This window comes from Armigeres subalbatus, chromosome 2, assembly GCF_024139115.2.
Source record: "Armigeres subalbatus isolate Guangzhou_Male chromosome 2, GZ_Asu_2, whole genome shotgun sequence".
NCBI classification, from domain to species: Eukaryota; Metazoa; Arthropoda; class Insecta; order Diptera; family Culicidae; genus Armigeres; species Armigeres subalbatus.
Genome location: NC_085140.1, coordinates 351,960,285 through 351,975,114, shown reverse-complemented (window position 1 = coordinate 351,975,114; position 14,830 = coordinate 351,960,285). Strand labels below are relative to the sequence as shown.

The 14,830-nt window shown below is 38.3% G+C and overlaps 1 protein-coding gene across 2 annotated transcripts; it reads right to left on the bottom strand.

Annotated features, from left to right (window-relative positions):
• Positions 1-371: 371 nt before the first annotated feature.
• LOC134217088 (uncharacterized) lies at positions 372-7,067 on the bottom strand. Of its 2 annotated transcripts, none has more exons than XR_009980908.1 (2): positions 782-972; positions 372-569 (listed from the first exon to the last, which is right to left on the bottom strand). XR_009980908.1 is itself a non-coding variant. In XM_062695854.1 (2 exons), the coding sequence occupies exons 1-2, from the start codon at positions 7,030-7,032 to the stop codon at positions 517-519; spliced, it is 504 nt and encodes a 167-aa protein (XP_062551838.1). In that variant the 5' UTR covers positions 7,033-7,067; the 3' UTR covers positions 372-516. The 2 variants fall into 2 exon arrangements, 1 of the variants encoding a protein (XP_062551838.1); XM_062695854.1 differs by lacking the exon at positions 782-972 and adding an exon at positions 6,582-7,067.
• Between the last annotated feature and the right edge of the window lie 7,763 nt (positions 7,068-14,830).

Genomic DNA, 14,830 nt, shown 5'->3' with positions numbered 1-14,830 from the left:
TCGAGTTGGAAAGTTGACAGAGAGCAGGTAAGACGAAAGAGCATAGGAGTTTAATGAAAGAGATTGGTATTCCATCGCCCGGCAGCGTTGGTATCAAATATCCAAGCAAATATCACATTTTGAATCTATTTATCGAATTCGTTAATGAATTCAGATTCAGTATGATACTATGCGCAACTACTAAGCGGATGAGTTTGATTGAATTCGTACTTTATGGAATATTCCTTCTAGATAAAATATCGAAGTACTCGTAAGCATCTTTGGGCAAATTATGCTAGGAATTGGTCCTTCTGCTAGATGAATGAAATAGGAGAGGTTTCTGACCACAAAACCACGGAAGGACTAAAGTTTTTCTGTAAACTTGTATCGGCTTATTGAATTATGAATTTATTTTATTAATTATGAAATGCCATATACGAATATGAAATATGCCAATATCAAATCATGCGTCGTACTATAGTCGGTTTGGAATTAGTTGACGAGACAATCTGCTAGGCCCTCCGTTGAACAGTAGGTCTAATACCCGGTGCCGGTGACAACGGGGTGGATACTGTCGCATGTTGTAAATTCTGTAAACGGTGATTAAAATTTATGTTAGTACATACGGAAATTGTTCAGTTTAAGTTCACAATTTTTAGCTAATAGGTTTTTATTTTCATTTTCATAACTCGTACACTAAACATGCTTGGTTTAGAAAACCAACCCAGAATTGAGTTGCACATGCGGATCACGAAGAAAATCAAACTTCCTATGTTTTCGACTGAGAATGACTGAAACTTACCTCAGCAGTTTCCCACCACCATATGCAGTTTCCGGAATTTCTCGCATGCAGCTCGATTGCTATGATTTCGTTGCTATTGGGTGTCTGGGGTGCACTCGCACGTGCTAAGTTTCTGGGTATTTACATTTCTTTAAAGAATTTCGTATGATTCGATGGATTCGATAGGTCGTATGTCCTGTCGTAAAAGCAATGACATCTGTCAACATGTCCGAACTGCTTTGACGAATGTACGCGACAAATGAAAAACCGACGGAACATTCCAGTCGAAAGTAACATGGTGCTTTGCAAAAGGTCGCATCGTTTAGGTCGAATGAATAGCACACACTTTCAAAACGACGCGAATATTTTTTTTGTGGAGAAAATGTGTTTCTAGTGAAATAATCACGATTCTTTCACAATGATTTATAGAAATGATTAAAATTAAAATTTTAGGTGTCGAAATTGTACAAAATTGGTACATATTGATAAAATAACATTTAATTTTATCTTTGAAAACTTCGTTCTCCATTTTCTCTGATTGTTCAAAATTGCACATCCGACCTATTCAAAATTCAATCTAGACTTGTATGTATGAAATACATCTATCTTCTTATCAAATTTGTTTCTCAGTCATTCCCATTCGTGAAAGATGTATGGGGCTATCCACAAATCACGTAGACCGAATTTTCATTTTTTAAAACCCCCTTCCCCCAATTACACTTTCGTAGACTTTTCCGAAACCCCTCCCCAACCCCCTTGAAGTTCACGTAGACTTTTTCAAATTTTACAAAATATCATTTGTGATTAGAAAAAATATGGAAATCTACCACGTTTTCAGCAATTCAGCTTTACAAATCCATTTCAAAATCCCTTGTGAACATTACAGTATGAAGAAAATATATTAAGCTCGTTTAGTGGAATGTATTAAACCGTCTAAGACGAATTAAGTACTGTCCATTTAATTCCACCAGTTAATTTTCGTTATCTTTGCAGATACGTATTTCGACCACAACTGTGTGGTCGTCTTCAGTGTCTTGTACTTGACTCGACTCAAGTATTAGACACTGAAATCGAGTCAAAATACAAAGACACTGAAGACGACCACACAGTTGTGGTCGAAATACGTATCTGCAAAGATAACGAAAATTAACTGGTGGAATTAAATGGACAGTACTTAATTCGTCTTAGACGGTTTATTTCAGTATGGTGTCTACTCATTTGTAAAAACAAAATTTCCTGATTTTTCCAGGTCTTTTACATTAATTTCCAGGTAAAAACAAACGTGCCATATATAGATTTTAGCAGCAAAATAATCAATTTAAAAAATTAAATATTGCGAAAAATATGTTGTAAATTACTTCCAGGAATTCCTTCGCAAGTTCACCCAGAAATTGCTTCAGCCATTCAATCAAAATTCCTCCAGGTATTCTTTTGAAAATTTCTCCATGGATTCCATCGGGAAATTCTCCGGATTTGAAGAATTGCTTCAGAACTATTTTTTTATGATTTTTTTTTTTTTGAAATTTGGTTAAGAATTCTTTCGGAAATTCGTTTTAATTTTATTCCAGTTGTTTTTTTTAAAAAAGCTTAAGAAAACTTCTTTAGGAAATGTTCCGGAAATATGTTTGTGAATTTCTTCAGGAATTTCTTATGAAAAATCCTTAAAGAAATATGTTGATGCAAAAATATGAGATTGCTGGGTCCATGACGTTAGGCATAAGGACGTTAGGCATAATACCTTCTTTATGTCGTGGGCTGTTTTTATGCTTAACATACTTTATGCCTAACGTACTCATGCCTAACGTCCTTATACATGTTCGCGATTACGCCATTTATGATCATAAATATCATGATAAACCACAACCTGATGCCATCCCCAATCCCCAAACATTCATTTTTTTTTCTTAGCTGTAACACGATTTTTATTACGATAAATAATCAAATCGTAATCTGATTAGGCTATTAAGCTTATTGAAGCATATTTTGGCAGAATAATTTCAATGGTTACAGTGTTAATAGCGTTCTATTACTGCTTTACTGTAAAAACCTTCAGATTCTCTTTCGGGAATTTCTTAAAGAAACCATACGAAAAATCGCCCGGAAATTCGTTTTGAAATTCCTCCGGTGATTCTTTTCGGTCTTTATCTTGAAATTCCTCCAGAAATATTTTAGAAAATTGCTGATCATTCTTATAGACACTCTTTTAGTGATTTCTTTGAAAAATTCCTTGAAAACTCCAGGAATTGAAAATCCTAACTAATCTAGTATTTTTTATAAAGAATTTCCGAGGGAACTCAAAAGAATACTCAGAGTACTCAAAAGATTTTACAAAGTAATCTAATTGATTTTCCGAATAAATTCCTAGATAACACCAAGAATAGCTTCGGAAATTCTCCAGGAATTCTTTTGAAGATGGCAATTGAAATTTCCCTGATTATGTCAGGAATTCCCTGACAATTCCAGGTATTTTCCAGGTGGGTAAAATTCTGATGATTCCAGGTTTTCCAGATTGTTCCAGGTAGTAGACACTCTTAAAATTCAAATGTCAAACATTACAAAATCAAACTGAACAAAATCCTACACAGTATCAATTAAAAAATTAAAACGAAATCAAATTCAATCCTATGTCCATAGCTCCTGAAACCAAATCTCGAAGCCAATTAATTTAATTTCTTTTGGATTTGATTCCTCCTAGAGGTATGTGCCACCGCCACCGGCACTTGCATCGGCGTGCCACTGCTTAAAATCTGTCTAGCATCTGAATTATAATTCTTCATGACGGTTCAAATTAGTAGAAAACCCAAGAATTTCCAGAATTTCGAAAAATTTCGAGTTGAAATCTACAAGTCTACATTTCAATATTTTTTACGTGGAAATACCGTAGAATTTCCCGATTGATAACGTTCAAAGTTTCCAGGTAATACTCCAAGGAACTCTCCGTGATAATTTCGATGTTTTTCTTCAAAATTCCATGCAATATCCCGTTGAATAAATATCCATTGAAATCGCAAGACTTTTTTTTTCTGAATTCCAAAAGTTTTCCCGTTATAATGCGAGTAATTTTCCGTGTAAATTTAAAATTATTTTCCGTTGAATTTTAGCATGGTTTCCTACAATATTTTGAAATTTCTTTTGCAAGCTAGGAGCGATTTCCTGAGGAAATTAAAAAAAATCCTATTGACATTCGAAAGAGTATTCCAAATAATTTTCTTTTGAAATTATGGAGAATTTTAGTTGAATTTGTGGTAAATTTATCGTAAAAAACTTTGGGAAAGGAAATAAAAAACCCTGATTAATCCACCTAGCGGTAATGGTGCCTTTCTCGTGCATTATAAAAATAGTATTTTGGCCATTACTCTTGAGCCCATAGTCCGATCTGCCCAATTTTCAATAGGAAGCAATGGTAGAGTATCTTGCGTCGAATGCAATTTGTTGCGAGTAAATCGGTTAAGGATAAGTGCCTGAAAAATAAGTGACATTTTTTTACTCAATTTTTCTATAAAAAAGTGGTATTTTGGCCATAACTTCCGAGCCCATAGTCCGATCTGACCAATTTTCAATAGGAAACAATGGCAGAGTATCCTGCGTTGAATGCAACTTGTTGCGAGTAAATCGGTTAAGGATAAGTGCATGAAAAATGAGTGACATTTTTTTCTGTAATAAAAGTGGTATTTTGGCCATAACTTCCGAGCCCATAGTCCGATCTGACAAATTTTCAATAGGAAACAATGGCAGAGTGTCCTGCGTCGAATGCAAATTGTTGCGAGTAAATCGATTAAGGATAAGTACCTAAAAAATGAGTGACATTTTTTTTGGGTTGGTGCGCACAGACGCACACACATACACACACACACACACACACACACACATACACACAGACATCACCTCAATTCGTCGAGCTGAGTCGATCGGTATATAACACTATGGGTCTCCGGGCCTTCTATAAAAAGTTTGTTTTTGGAGCGATCATATAGCCTTTACCGTATACTTAGTATACGAGAAAGGCAAAAATAGAATAAATTTTCATGAAAATCACAAATGCTTTCTTACAAGAATTACAATTTTTTTTGTGGAAACTCAAAGAGTTTTTGGTGGGTAATTCAAATAATTTTTAGTGAAAGTTTTCAACAATTTCTTTTTCCATCGATAATTCCAAAGAATTTGCATAAGAACTGCCGAAGAAATCACCGTTAAATTTCGAAGAATTTCGTCTATATATATGTCCAAAGAATTCCTCGCGAAAATTCCAAGAATTTCAGAAATGAAGAAAAATTTCCCGGGACTTCCCAGAAAATCTACAGTGGAAATTCTGAAGACTTTCTCGAGGAAATTTCGAAGATTTCTCCTTACAAGTTCCAAAGAATGTCTTCTGGAAATTCCAAAGACTTCTTTTTGGATATTCCGAAATGCTTTCTTTGTGAATTCTAAAGAATTTTCTGTTGAAGTGTAACATAATTTCCCGTGGAAATTCTGAAGAATCACTTGTAGTTTCTAAAGAAATTCCTGCTGAAAATCAAAAGATATTTTAGTAGAATCTGCAATGTAATCAAGTGGAAATTTTGAATATTTTTCGAAAATTTTCATAGAACACTTTGGCGAATTTTTCTGCTCAGCACAGACGAATTTGCTATTGAAATCATAATATTTTTAGCCGTAGTTCAGGCTATTACTTCAGTGATCCATAAGAGATTCGAGAAATTATTTCGGTAGTCTTGCCAAAAAAACAGAAAAATCTAAAAAAATCAAGCAAGTGAACTTTGCTGCTGTATGACATGTCTTCAAAAAAAATAAAAATGAAAAAGTCTACGTAGACTTTTAGTATACCCCCGCTCCCCTTCGTAGACTAACATAGACTTTCATGAGACCCCCCCCCCTCAAGAGTCTACGTGGTTTATGGACAGCCCCTATGTTTGTTTTGATTGAATTTTACAAAAAAAACTCAAACCTTTTTTGTAAGTTGCCATATTTCACTGGCTTAAGCTGCTAGATGCTGTCATTAATTTGCAGAAAAAAATTCAGATGATATTTTGGGCTACCTAATTGTTTCTGGGACACAATCGAAAGACCCATCACCAGTGATCACTCTTGTTGATAGGCTCGAATACCAGCGATCACTATTTGTAGATCGATTCGTTACAAATTCACATTTTTTTTAGCTGTACACACAAAACAATACAAAAAATACCTACCACTATTGAATGCAACGGTATTTGCAAATAAAAAAAAAATGAATACATATTTGATTATTTTTATAAAACAAAAGAAGAAGAAAGCTATTTCACAAAATGTTCAACTTATTTTATGTTGAATTCCAAAATTGCAATCTGTTAGATGATTTCCTATTTTCTTAAAGAAATTAATTCGATTTACTTTTATCGAACGAAATCAAAAGAACAAAGTAAATACAGCACAACAACATTCCACGATCAGATGAGGCGTGATCGTGAGTCTCCCCGAGCAAGCATGAAAATATTCTGTGAAACATGAATATTTTCCATCTTGTTTTTTTTTAGTTGGATCGCCAATTGTTACGTACGGCTAGCTCAGAGCACGTTTTTCAGGGTATTTTTGGGAGAACTCACGACCAAACTTCTTTTTATAACAACATGCCAGACATAAAAGGATTTTCTAATACAAAATAAACACAGACACAGTAATATTTGCACCTAAACCTACATATATTGTAGCTTACAATATTTCTTTATAAAGACGGGGGGGTGGTTCTATATAGCGGCACGTTCGTTGCGGCCGTTCTGGATCCGATGGGGCCCTTGGTTGAGCATGCATGCATTGGTAGAGGAATCAGGTGAAAACAGATTACCTTGATGTAAGAAGCTGGCGGTGGAAATCTTGGTGTTGTGGATTGGCCATCTCGGTGCATGAAAACTGTCTCGACGTTCCCGTGCTCGCTCACGGGGCGGTAACGCATCGGATATAGGGTATAGCAAGCGGGGCAAGCCCACGGGCCTTGCTATACCCGCACCTCCATGGCTTTGGTCACCGCTATCCGTGGCGTGTGGCGTGGCAATGACGTCGGGCACATCGTCCACCAGCACGGGACTCGCCGAAATCCAAATGTTTTGCTTCAAAGATCCGATGGTGCCCATTTGGAAGAAACTCACGGGCATTGGGTCACAATTATTCACTACCGACATGTGCTTGAAGACCACCGTCGAAACGCCTTTTTTTCGCCTCTTTACACTTTTTGCACCGCAGGCTTTCTGATCTCTCCACTTGACTTCTCCGCTTCTCTTCCTTTCCTCTCTCCCCATCCTTCTCACCTTTCTCTCCCGTTTTCTATTATCCTTTTTCCAGTTTGACAACTTCTACGGACTGCGATTGTCAGTGGTGCGCATGCTGAGATGTGAACCGTTGCCGCAAATTTGTAAAGACTTTTTTTTCAAGATGACAGTTTTTCTAGTGTTTGTTTCAATTAGAGCTTTACAATTGAAATATATGAATGGGGACAATGTTTTTTTTCCAGGTGTAAACTCAACTGTGTCATAAACATACTTTAACTTTTCTTTAAGAAATCATAGCATGCTATTATTTTAATTTGTTGGTAACACAGTGACGTGAGAAGCTTTGAGTGACGAAAACCCCAAGTAACCATTAGCATTATATGCGTTAGGGACAAAAGGTCGAAAGACAAAAGGTCGAAGGGACAAAAGGTCGAAAAGGACAAAAGGTCGAAAGTGACAAAAGGTCGAAAGGACAAAACGTCGAACGGGACATAACATCGAATGGGACAAAAGGTCGAAGGAAACAAAAAAAAGAATACAAAAGGTACAAAAGGTCGAAATAGACAAGAAACTGAAACGGAGAGAATCAATCTCGCTCCAGAGTTGGCCTACACAGTTGGCAAAAACTGTGCTTTTCTATTTTTCACAATTAAATAAAATTCATTCAGTGAGTACAACTAATAGATGGATTTTTTTGGTTTTCTAAATTTCACTTCGATTTGTCAAAATTGCGCACGCCGCACATCAAATACACCGGCGTGTATTACACCCAGATGTATTTTAAGTACACGCGTCTGCGTGGCTGAGGCGTGCACTGTTTTAACAGATTTAAATGACATTTAGAAAACCTAGATATCCATCTATTATTTGCACCCAGAGAATGAATTTTATTTATTTGTTAAAAATAGTGAAAAATAAAAGAACATTTTTTTGCCAACTGTATAGAACAACTTTGTCTCGATCTATACAAGTTTTATTCATTTGCAAATTCAACAATTTATTTTATCTCTAACAGAACTATCTAGATATTCATAATATTATTTCATAGTAATTACTCCTTCTTTGAAAATTGCTCATTCTTCAACTTTGATTAATGAGATAAGTGTGTTATTTCTGCTTAAAGTTAAATGCATTTTACATCAGTTGGAGACTTTCTCGATACGCTGGCCATAGTGTATCTATTGTACTTGCCACACAAGATACATACTCACGCAATGGTGGGCATGAAAAAGCTTTTAAATAATAACTGTGGAAATGGTAATAGAATACTAAGTTGAAAAGCCGGTCAAGTTCTAGTTGGAATGTAGAGCAATTCAAGAGGAAGAAGGCTATTAGGCCAAATGACCTATTCGACCGAGAGGAAAGGGCCGTTTAGCCGAAACTCATTCGGTCGAAAGCCATTTGGCCGAATGTCACTAGGCCGAACAAACCATTTGGCTGTACGGGTAGGTACGTACGCGGCGAGTAGTATTTGACGTCTTGTTTATCTATGAGTGTCGCAGGAAGGAAGGAACGTGTGTCTGCTATTGATTCATTGAATTGTTTGTCTAGGAACCGTCTAGCACAAAAGCAATGTTAATTATTCTAACTGAAGTCTGCGAAATGACTTTCGGTGAAAAGGTGCATCCCAAGTAACATTTTTAGTTTTATAACGGTCATGAAAACTATTATTTGCTCCTCATGACTTCTATAAAACTAGCATAAAACCAAATTTTACTAGGAATTCCACGAAATGTCTTTCGGAGAAGTGGTACATTCCGCGGAATATCGCACTGCGAAAAAAAATTCGCGAAATGTTTTTCGGCGAAATAGTATACAACCCATTTGGCCGAATATGCCGTTCGACAAAGTAAGTCATTTGACGTCGTATTTCGCACGCCTCAATCATCATTTCTCACTGCCAAAAGTGAGAAATAAGAATTTAGAAATGATGACGAACCAACTTCTAACTTCGCTCTTCTCACTTTCCATAGTGAGAAGTGAGAAGTTAGAAATAAGGAGTGAGAAGTAAGAAGTAAGATACGAGGCGGAAATGTCCCAGTGCAGGGTGTAATGCAAAAACGAAGATGGAGAAGCAGTGTAGATCTACAGATTTCTGTTTTAACACTTTTTTTAGGTCGTATTTTTGATTTTAGACTTCAATTTATCACTAGAAACTATGCAACATGTTCCTAGAAATCCTTAATACCTGATTTATATAAAAATCAGATGATATTTGATTTACAAGGTACACAATTTTTATAACAAACACTAACACGCCACTTTTCTATGATACTGCACTGCGTGAATTTGAAAAAAAAATCTCATTAAAAACGTTTATTTCTACCCGAAATTGATCACCAACTTAAAATTTAGTCCACTTTTCATTTTATTGTCGCATTATTGTTATTGGTCATCACTTTCAATAACGTTTAATTGTTTGGTGAAACCAAATACCACCAACAACATAAAGCGCAAACACAAAATCTAGACGATCAGAAACATGGTAGTTCTGTAAAGGTTTTTATTTTATTTATTTACTTGTCGACCCGGCAAACATTGTCCTGCATAGTAGGCGAAAAAGCGCGTTCTGAACGGCACATGCGAAGTTTCCATACGATTCTTAATTTTAGTTTTTCACGATTTACTCAACCTTACTCGTGATTTTTGCATAAGGAAATATCATATAAACCCGTCGGAAACTATAACGAATGTTTCTGCTGAAGAAATGAAAAAAATCCATCCAGCCGTTTTTGAGTTATGCGGATACGAACACAGACCATTTCATTTTTATATACCGTTTTGACTCGAAGTCCGGACACCTAAGCACTGCTGAATTTTCAGTTCAATATTTCAAACGGAGTTAAGTACTTGACAGAGAGTGATAACACACTCTGTCAAGATTAACTTATCAAATTTGCTGTAGTGTACTGAAAATGACATTTTGTATGCACGAAATAACTAATATAATCGAAAACATTGAACATCGCTTGCTTCGAAATCCGGACACGGGATGCTTCAAATACCGGAAAATTTTGCTTCGAATTTCCGGACAATTCTGAGTTTGGCTATATTGATTCTCAAATAGCCTATTTAATCTGTTCAAAGACAACTAGTATATTGAATTCACATTTCTCGATTAATATGAATCCGTAAGGTAAGGTTTCTATACACATTTGTATATAAATCTGGCATCCCCCGGTTGTGTGTGTACCATCCGGAAGTTTCTGCTCCAAGATTTACCAGGACTACCAAAAAACAGCATTAGAAACCAAGCAGGAGCAATATACAACATTCGGAATCTAATAATTTGATACAATCCCCCTCTCCCTTTCAAGGTAGAACGCTTTTTAACATTTGACGTGTCTGTGGGTAATGAAATATTTTCTTCAATACTACCTCTCAAATTCAACGTGGGTAAGCTGCAATTAGTGGTATTTATGTGTCTTTTGAAAACCGTTGCAGTTTGGTTTTAGAAATCAAGGATTGGAAGGAGCGATTGAAATAATGAATTTATGCGGATTGATAAATTCGGGCGTGTCCGAGAAATATTGAGTTTTTTTTTATTTCACGGGTGTCGTTCACAACGTTTCTTTTTACAATTATGTTGGAAAAAGCTAGTTTTACTAGCTTGTTTTTTTTACTACAAAAATGTGAAAATGTTAAAAAAAAATACTTTTGTAGACAACCTTTCACTAGAAACTGGAGGCAAGTTTTGCTACTTGTTTACGAATAATAAAGTGATATCATTTACAATATGTGTATAAGTATATATCGATAAGCTGAGAGCAAGCAATGTTCCTTTTGGAGTGTAGCAACTGAAATCTAATGAAATTGTTACTATGATTGATCATTACGAATCATTTGATTTCAATCAACTCAACTGACAAACAGTTATTTAACATCTTCTCAGCATGTCCGGAAACCGAAGCAATTGTAAAACTTGCCTCGAAGTCCGGACATACAGAAAATGTAATAAAAATTATAAAGCTATGAATTCCCAAGCAATTTCTCTAATTCATGGCAAAGAGTGCTATCGTATTATGTTAATAAATTACTAATACCCCTTGCAAAGGATAGAATATAAAAAATATGAGCTATGTTTTTCTAATGTTGAGTCTTATGCTGCATTCTAAAAAACGAAATTCATCGTTGATTATGACATGCTTTCTACTTTTTACCTCTAATTATCAAGTTTTCACCACAGATCACGGATTACTTACATTTGGTAAAATGGTTGCAAGTCTAAGAATCGTTCCATTGATAACCCAAGAAATACTTGTTGAGATGGTAAATAAAGTCAATTAACAATTGAAGTGTCCGGCTTTCGAAGCGTCCGGCAATTCGAAGCAAAACGGTATAGGAAGATTATAAAACTAAGGCCGGAGTGGACTGTGCAGTGCACAAAAGTTTTTGCTGGTATCGTTATCGGAGGTCACCAGTGAGACCAAGGACACGAATTCTTCGACCTTACGTGCCTTACGTTGTCCTCTCTTGAGCCTCTTCCTATCATGTACTTTGCCTTCGACGTGTTGATTACTAGTCCAATCCGTTTAGCTTCACTTTTCAGTCTGATGTAGGCTTCCTCCATCCTCTCAAAGTAACGTGCCATAATATCAATGTCGTCGGCGAAACCAAATAACTGGACGGACTTCGTGAAAATTGTACCACTCTTCTTGGATTTCCTGAAGATTCAAAGCCGGAAGTCGTATGTCCTGCGCGCGTGCACCTAGGTTCAATTCCATACCGCCTCCATTGTCCGCCACATCGCCATTCAGGTGCTCTTCGTAGTGCTGCCGCCACCTTTGGATCACCTCACGCTCGTTGTAAGAAGGTCCCCGTTTATGTCCTTACACATATCTGCTGTGCACGTTAATGATGCTATTGTTGAGGAAACGGCCTTTTATCCTAATCTTGCACATCCTTGCGTTGAGCCTTGGCTGCCACCCAATCACGCGTTGGCGCATCTTTCCCAGCACTATGAAGCTGGTTCCCAGCTCTTTGGTGGTTCCACAGCTTTGGTAGAAAGTAGCCGCTCGGTGCCCGCTTTTCCACACTTTCTGTCCTGTCCAGCAAATCTCCTGCAGCGCCACGACGTTGAAGTTGCGGGGATGTAATTCATCGTAGATCGTCCTGTCGCAACCTGCAAAACCTAGCGACTTGCAGTTCCATGTTCCAAGCTTCCAATCGTGATCCTTTATTCTCTTATATTGCTCGTAATTATTGGTTTTCCAGACGGCATATTGGGCCTGCGCAAATTCTCTGTCTCGTCGGAGGGCCGTGGTGTCAGGTCTGTTTTGTGTCCCACCTGACACAAGGATTTGGGTTGTGCGCTTTGAGCGGCACACGGTCGCTTTGGCGAAGCCTACTTGCGGATACATGCAGCTTTTTCTAGAAGTTTAACAATGCCCACTGTAAAAACCCCACCATATTCCAGGCAGGCCTCACAACTCGCAGATGGCCTGGAGAGGGATCGTTAAGCCCTTGGACATAGTCCATGCTGCCCCAAAAGCAGCACTACGAGGAACATTTGAAAGGCGCTGAGAGTACAAGCAGTGAAAGTCAAGGCAGCGGAGGAGATGACTACTTCAGCTCAGCGGACGATGGAAGCCAACAAGTCCCCACCTTGAGGGAATTTAAGGATGCCATCCAACAGCTAAAGATCAATAAAGCAGCTGGTAAGGAAGGTATCGGAGCTGAGCTCATCAAGATGGGCCCGGAAAAGCTAGCCACCTGCCTGCACAAACTGATAGTCAGAATCTGGGAAACTGAACAGCTACCGGAGGAGTGGAAGGAAGGGGTTATATGCCCCATCTACAAGAAAGACGACAAGCTGGAGTGTGAGAACTTTCGAGCAATCACCATCCTTAATGCCGCCTACAAAGTGATATCCCAGATCATCTTCCGACGTCTGTCACCATTAGTGAATGAGTTCGTGGGAAGTTATCAAGCCGGCTTCGTTGACGGCCGCTCGACAACGGACCAGATCTTTACTGTACGGCAAATCCTTCAAAAATGCCGTAAATACTAGGTCCCAACGCACCATCTGTTCGTTCATTGGTCGAGGAATTCGTCTACCTTGGATCCTTGCTAACGGCTGATAACAATGTTAGTCGTGAAATTCGAAGGCGCCTCATCTGTGGAAGTCGGGTTGGGTTTCAGAAGAAACTGCGGTCAAAAAAGATTCGCCACCGCACCAAATGTGTCATGTACAAGGCGCTAATAAGACCGGTTGTCCTCTACGGACATGAAACATGGACAATGCTCGAGGAGAACTTGCAAGCACTCGGAGTATTCGAGAGACGGGTGCTTAGGACCATCTTTGGCGGTGTGCAAGAAGACGGTGTGTGGCGGCGAAGAATGAACCATAAGCTCGCCCAGCTCTACGACGAGCCCAGTATCCAGAAGGTAGCTAAGGCCGGAAGGGTACGATGGACAGGGCATGTTGCAAGAATGCCGGACAGCAACCCTGCAAAGATGGTGTTCGCTTCTGATCCGGAAGGTACGAGACTGCGTGGAGCGCAACGAGCGAGGTGGGCAGACCAGGTGCAAAACGACTTGGCGAGCGTGGGGCGTATTCGAGGATGGAGAGATGCGGCCTCGAACCGTGTATTGTGGCGTCAAATTGTTGATTCAGTGTTCAGTTCAGAGATTGAATAAATTGCAGCGGTATATCCATAGCTAATGAAGCGCTGCTGCCTGATGGTCGGAATGAGGAAGCTTCCAACTATCAGAATATTCTTCTAATTGCTATTCGTTGTCGGGCCAATTTAAGTCGCTTGGCGAAAAAAAGACAGTACTCCAAGCGGCATGTTGAATTGAATACAAGACAGTTATTGCATTTGAAATAATCAGCAAGGCACTCATTTACCTGATGATCACCTGTACACCTCGGGCAGCACGAAGGATTCTTTACAGGAAGCAGCTTTGTAAGCATGTTGCGAGCAATTGAAACAGCAGTACACATCCATTGGATGCACAATGCTGTACCTTTACCATACGATGGTTACTCGTTGCAGTTTGTTCAAATAATCGAACCCACGTGCATCCGTTTCTAGTGTTTCTGACATATGTGGCCTTTTTGCTACTCATGTTTATACATTTATAGCTCAGATCAAGAGAATTCGTTCCAGGATTCTGCTTTCTCAATTAAGAAATCAACTCCTTTCCGCCAATATCTTCGGAAAGTCCAAATAATTTCATTTTTTTCACTTTCGATTTCAAGGGCCTCTTGGTTTCAACGCAATAATTCTCTTTCAAAATGTTACTGTGAGGTCGCTGGTGGTCTTCACTGGTTTACTGCGAGGTCGTTGGTCTTACACGTCACAGTGACGTCACCATTTTCCCTTAACCGAGCATCTTTGCAGAGTATTCCACGGGTTTGGATCTGAACTCTAGTTAAGTACTATTCTTCACTTATTTAAGTCGTATGTACCTGATCGACCCCAAACACAATTTTCAAAGTTCTTCTTATTGGCATTACATCCCCACACTGGGACAGAGCCGCCTCGCAGCTTAGTGTTCATTAAGCACTTCCACAGTTATTAACTGCGAGGTTTTTAAGCCAAGTTACCATTTTTGCATTCGTATATCATGAGGATAACACGATGATACTTTTATGCCCAGGGAAGTCGAGACAAGTTCCAATCCAAAAATTGCCTAGACCTTACCTGTCTTACCACTGCAGCTAAGGAGGACCCCAATTTTCAAAGTTACACATATGTAATCAGTAGTGAATCGAAAACAACTAATACCGTTAACATTTGACAACTAATAATTTTCATGTGGATAACAATTGTAGATTAGTGAGTGGCTTTGGTGACTTTACACATTTTGAATAATGTGTCAA

Excerpts from the sequence above, each read along its gene's own strand:
- LOC134217088 (XM_062695854.1), bottom strand. The coding sequence starts at position 7,032 with ATGGGGAGAGAGGAAAGGAAGAGAAGCGGAGAAGTCAAGTGGAGAGAT. Across the intron at positions 570-6,581 it reads CGCCAGCTTCTTACATCAAG|AATTTACAACATGCGACAGT; the intron begins GTAATCTGTTTT and ends CACCGTTTACAG.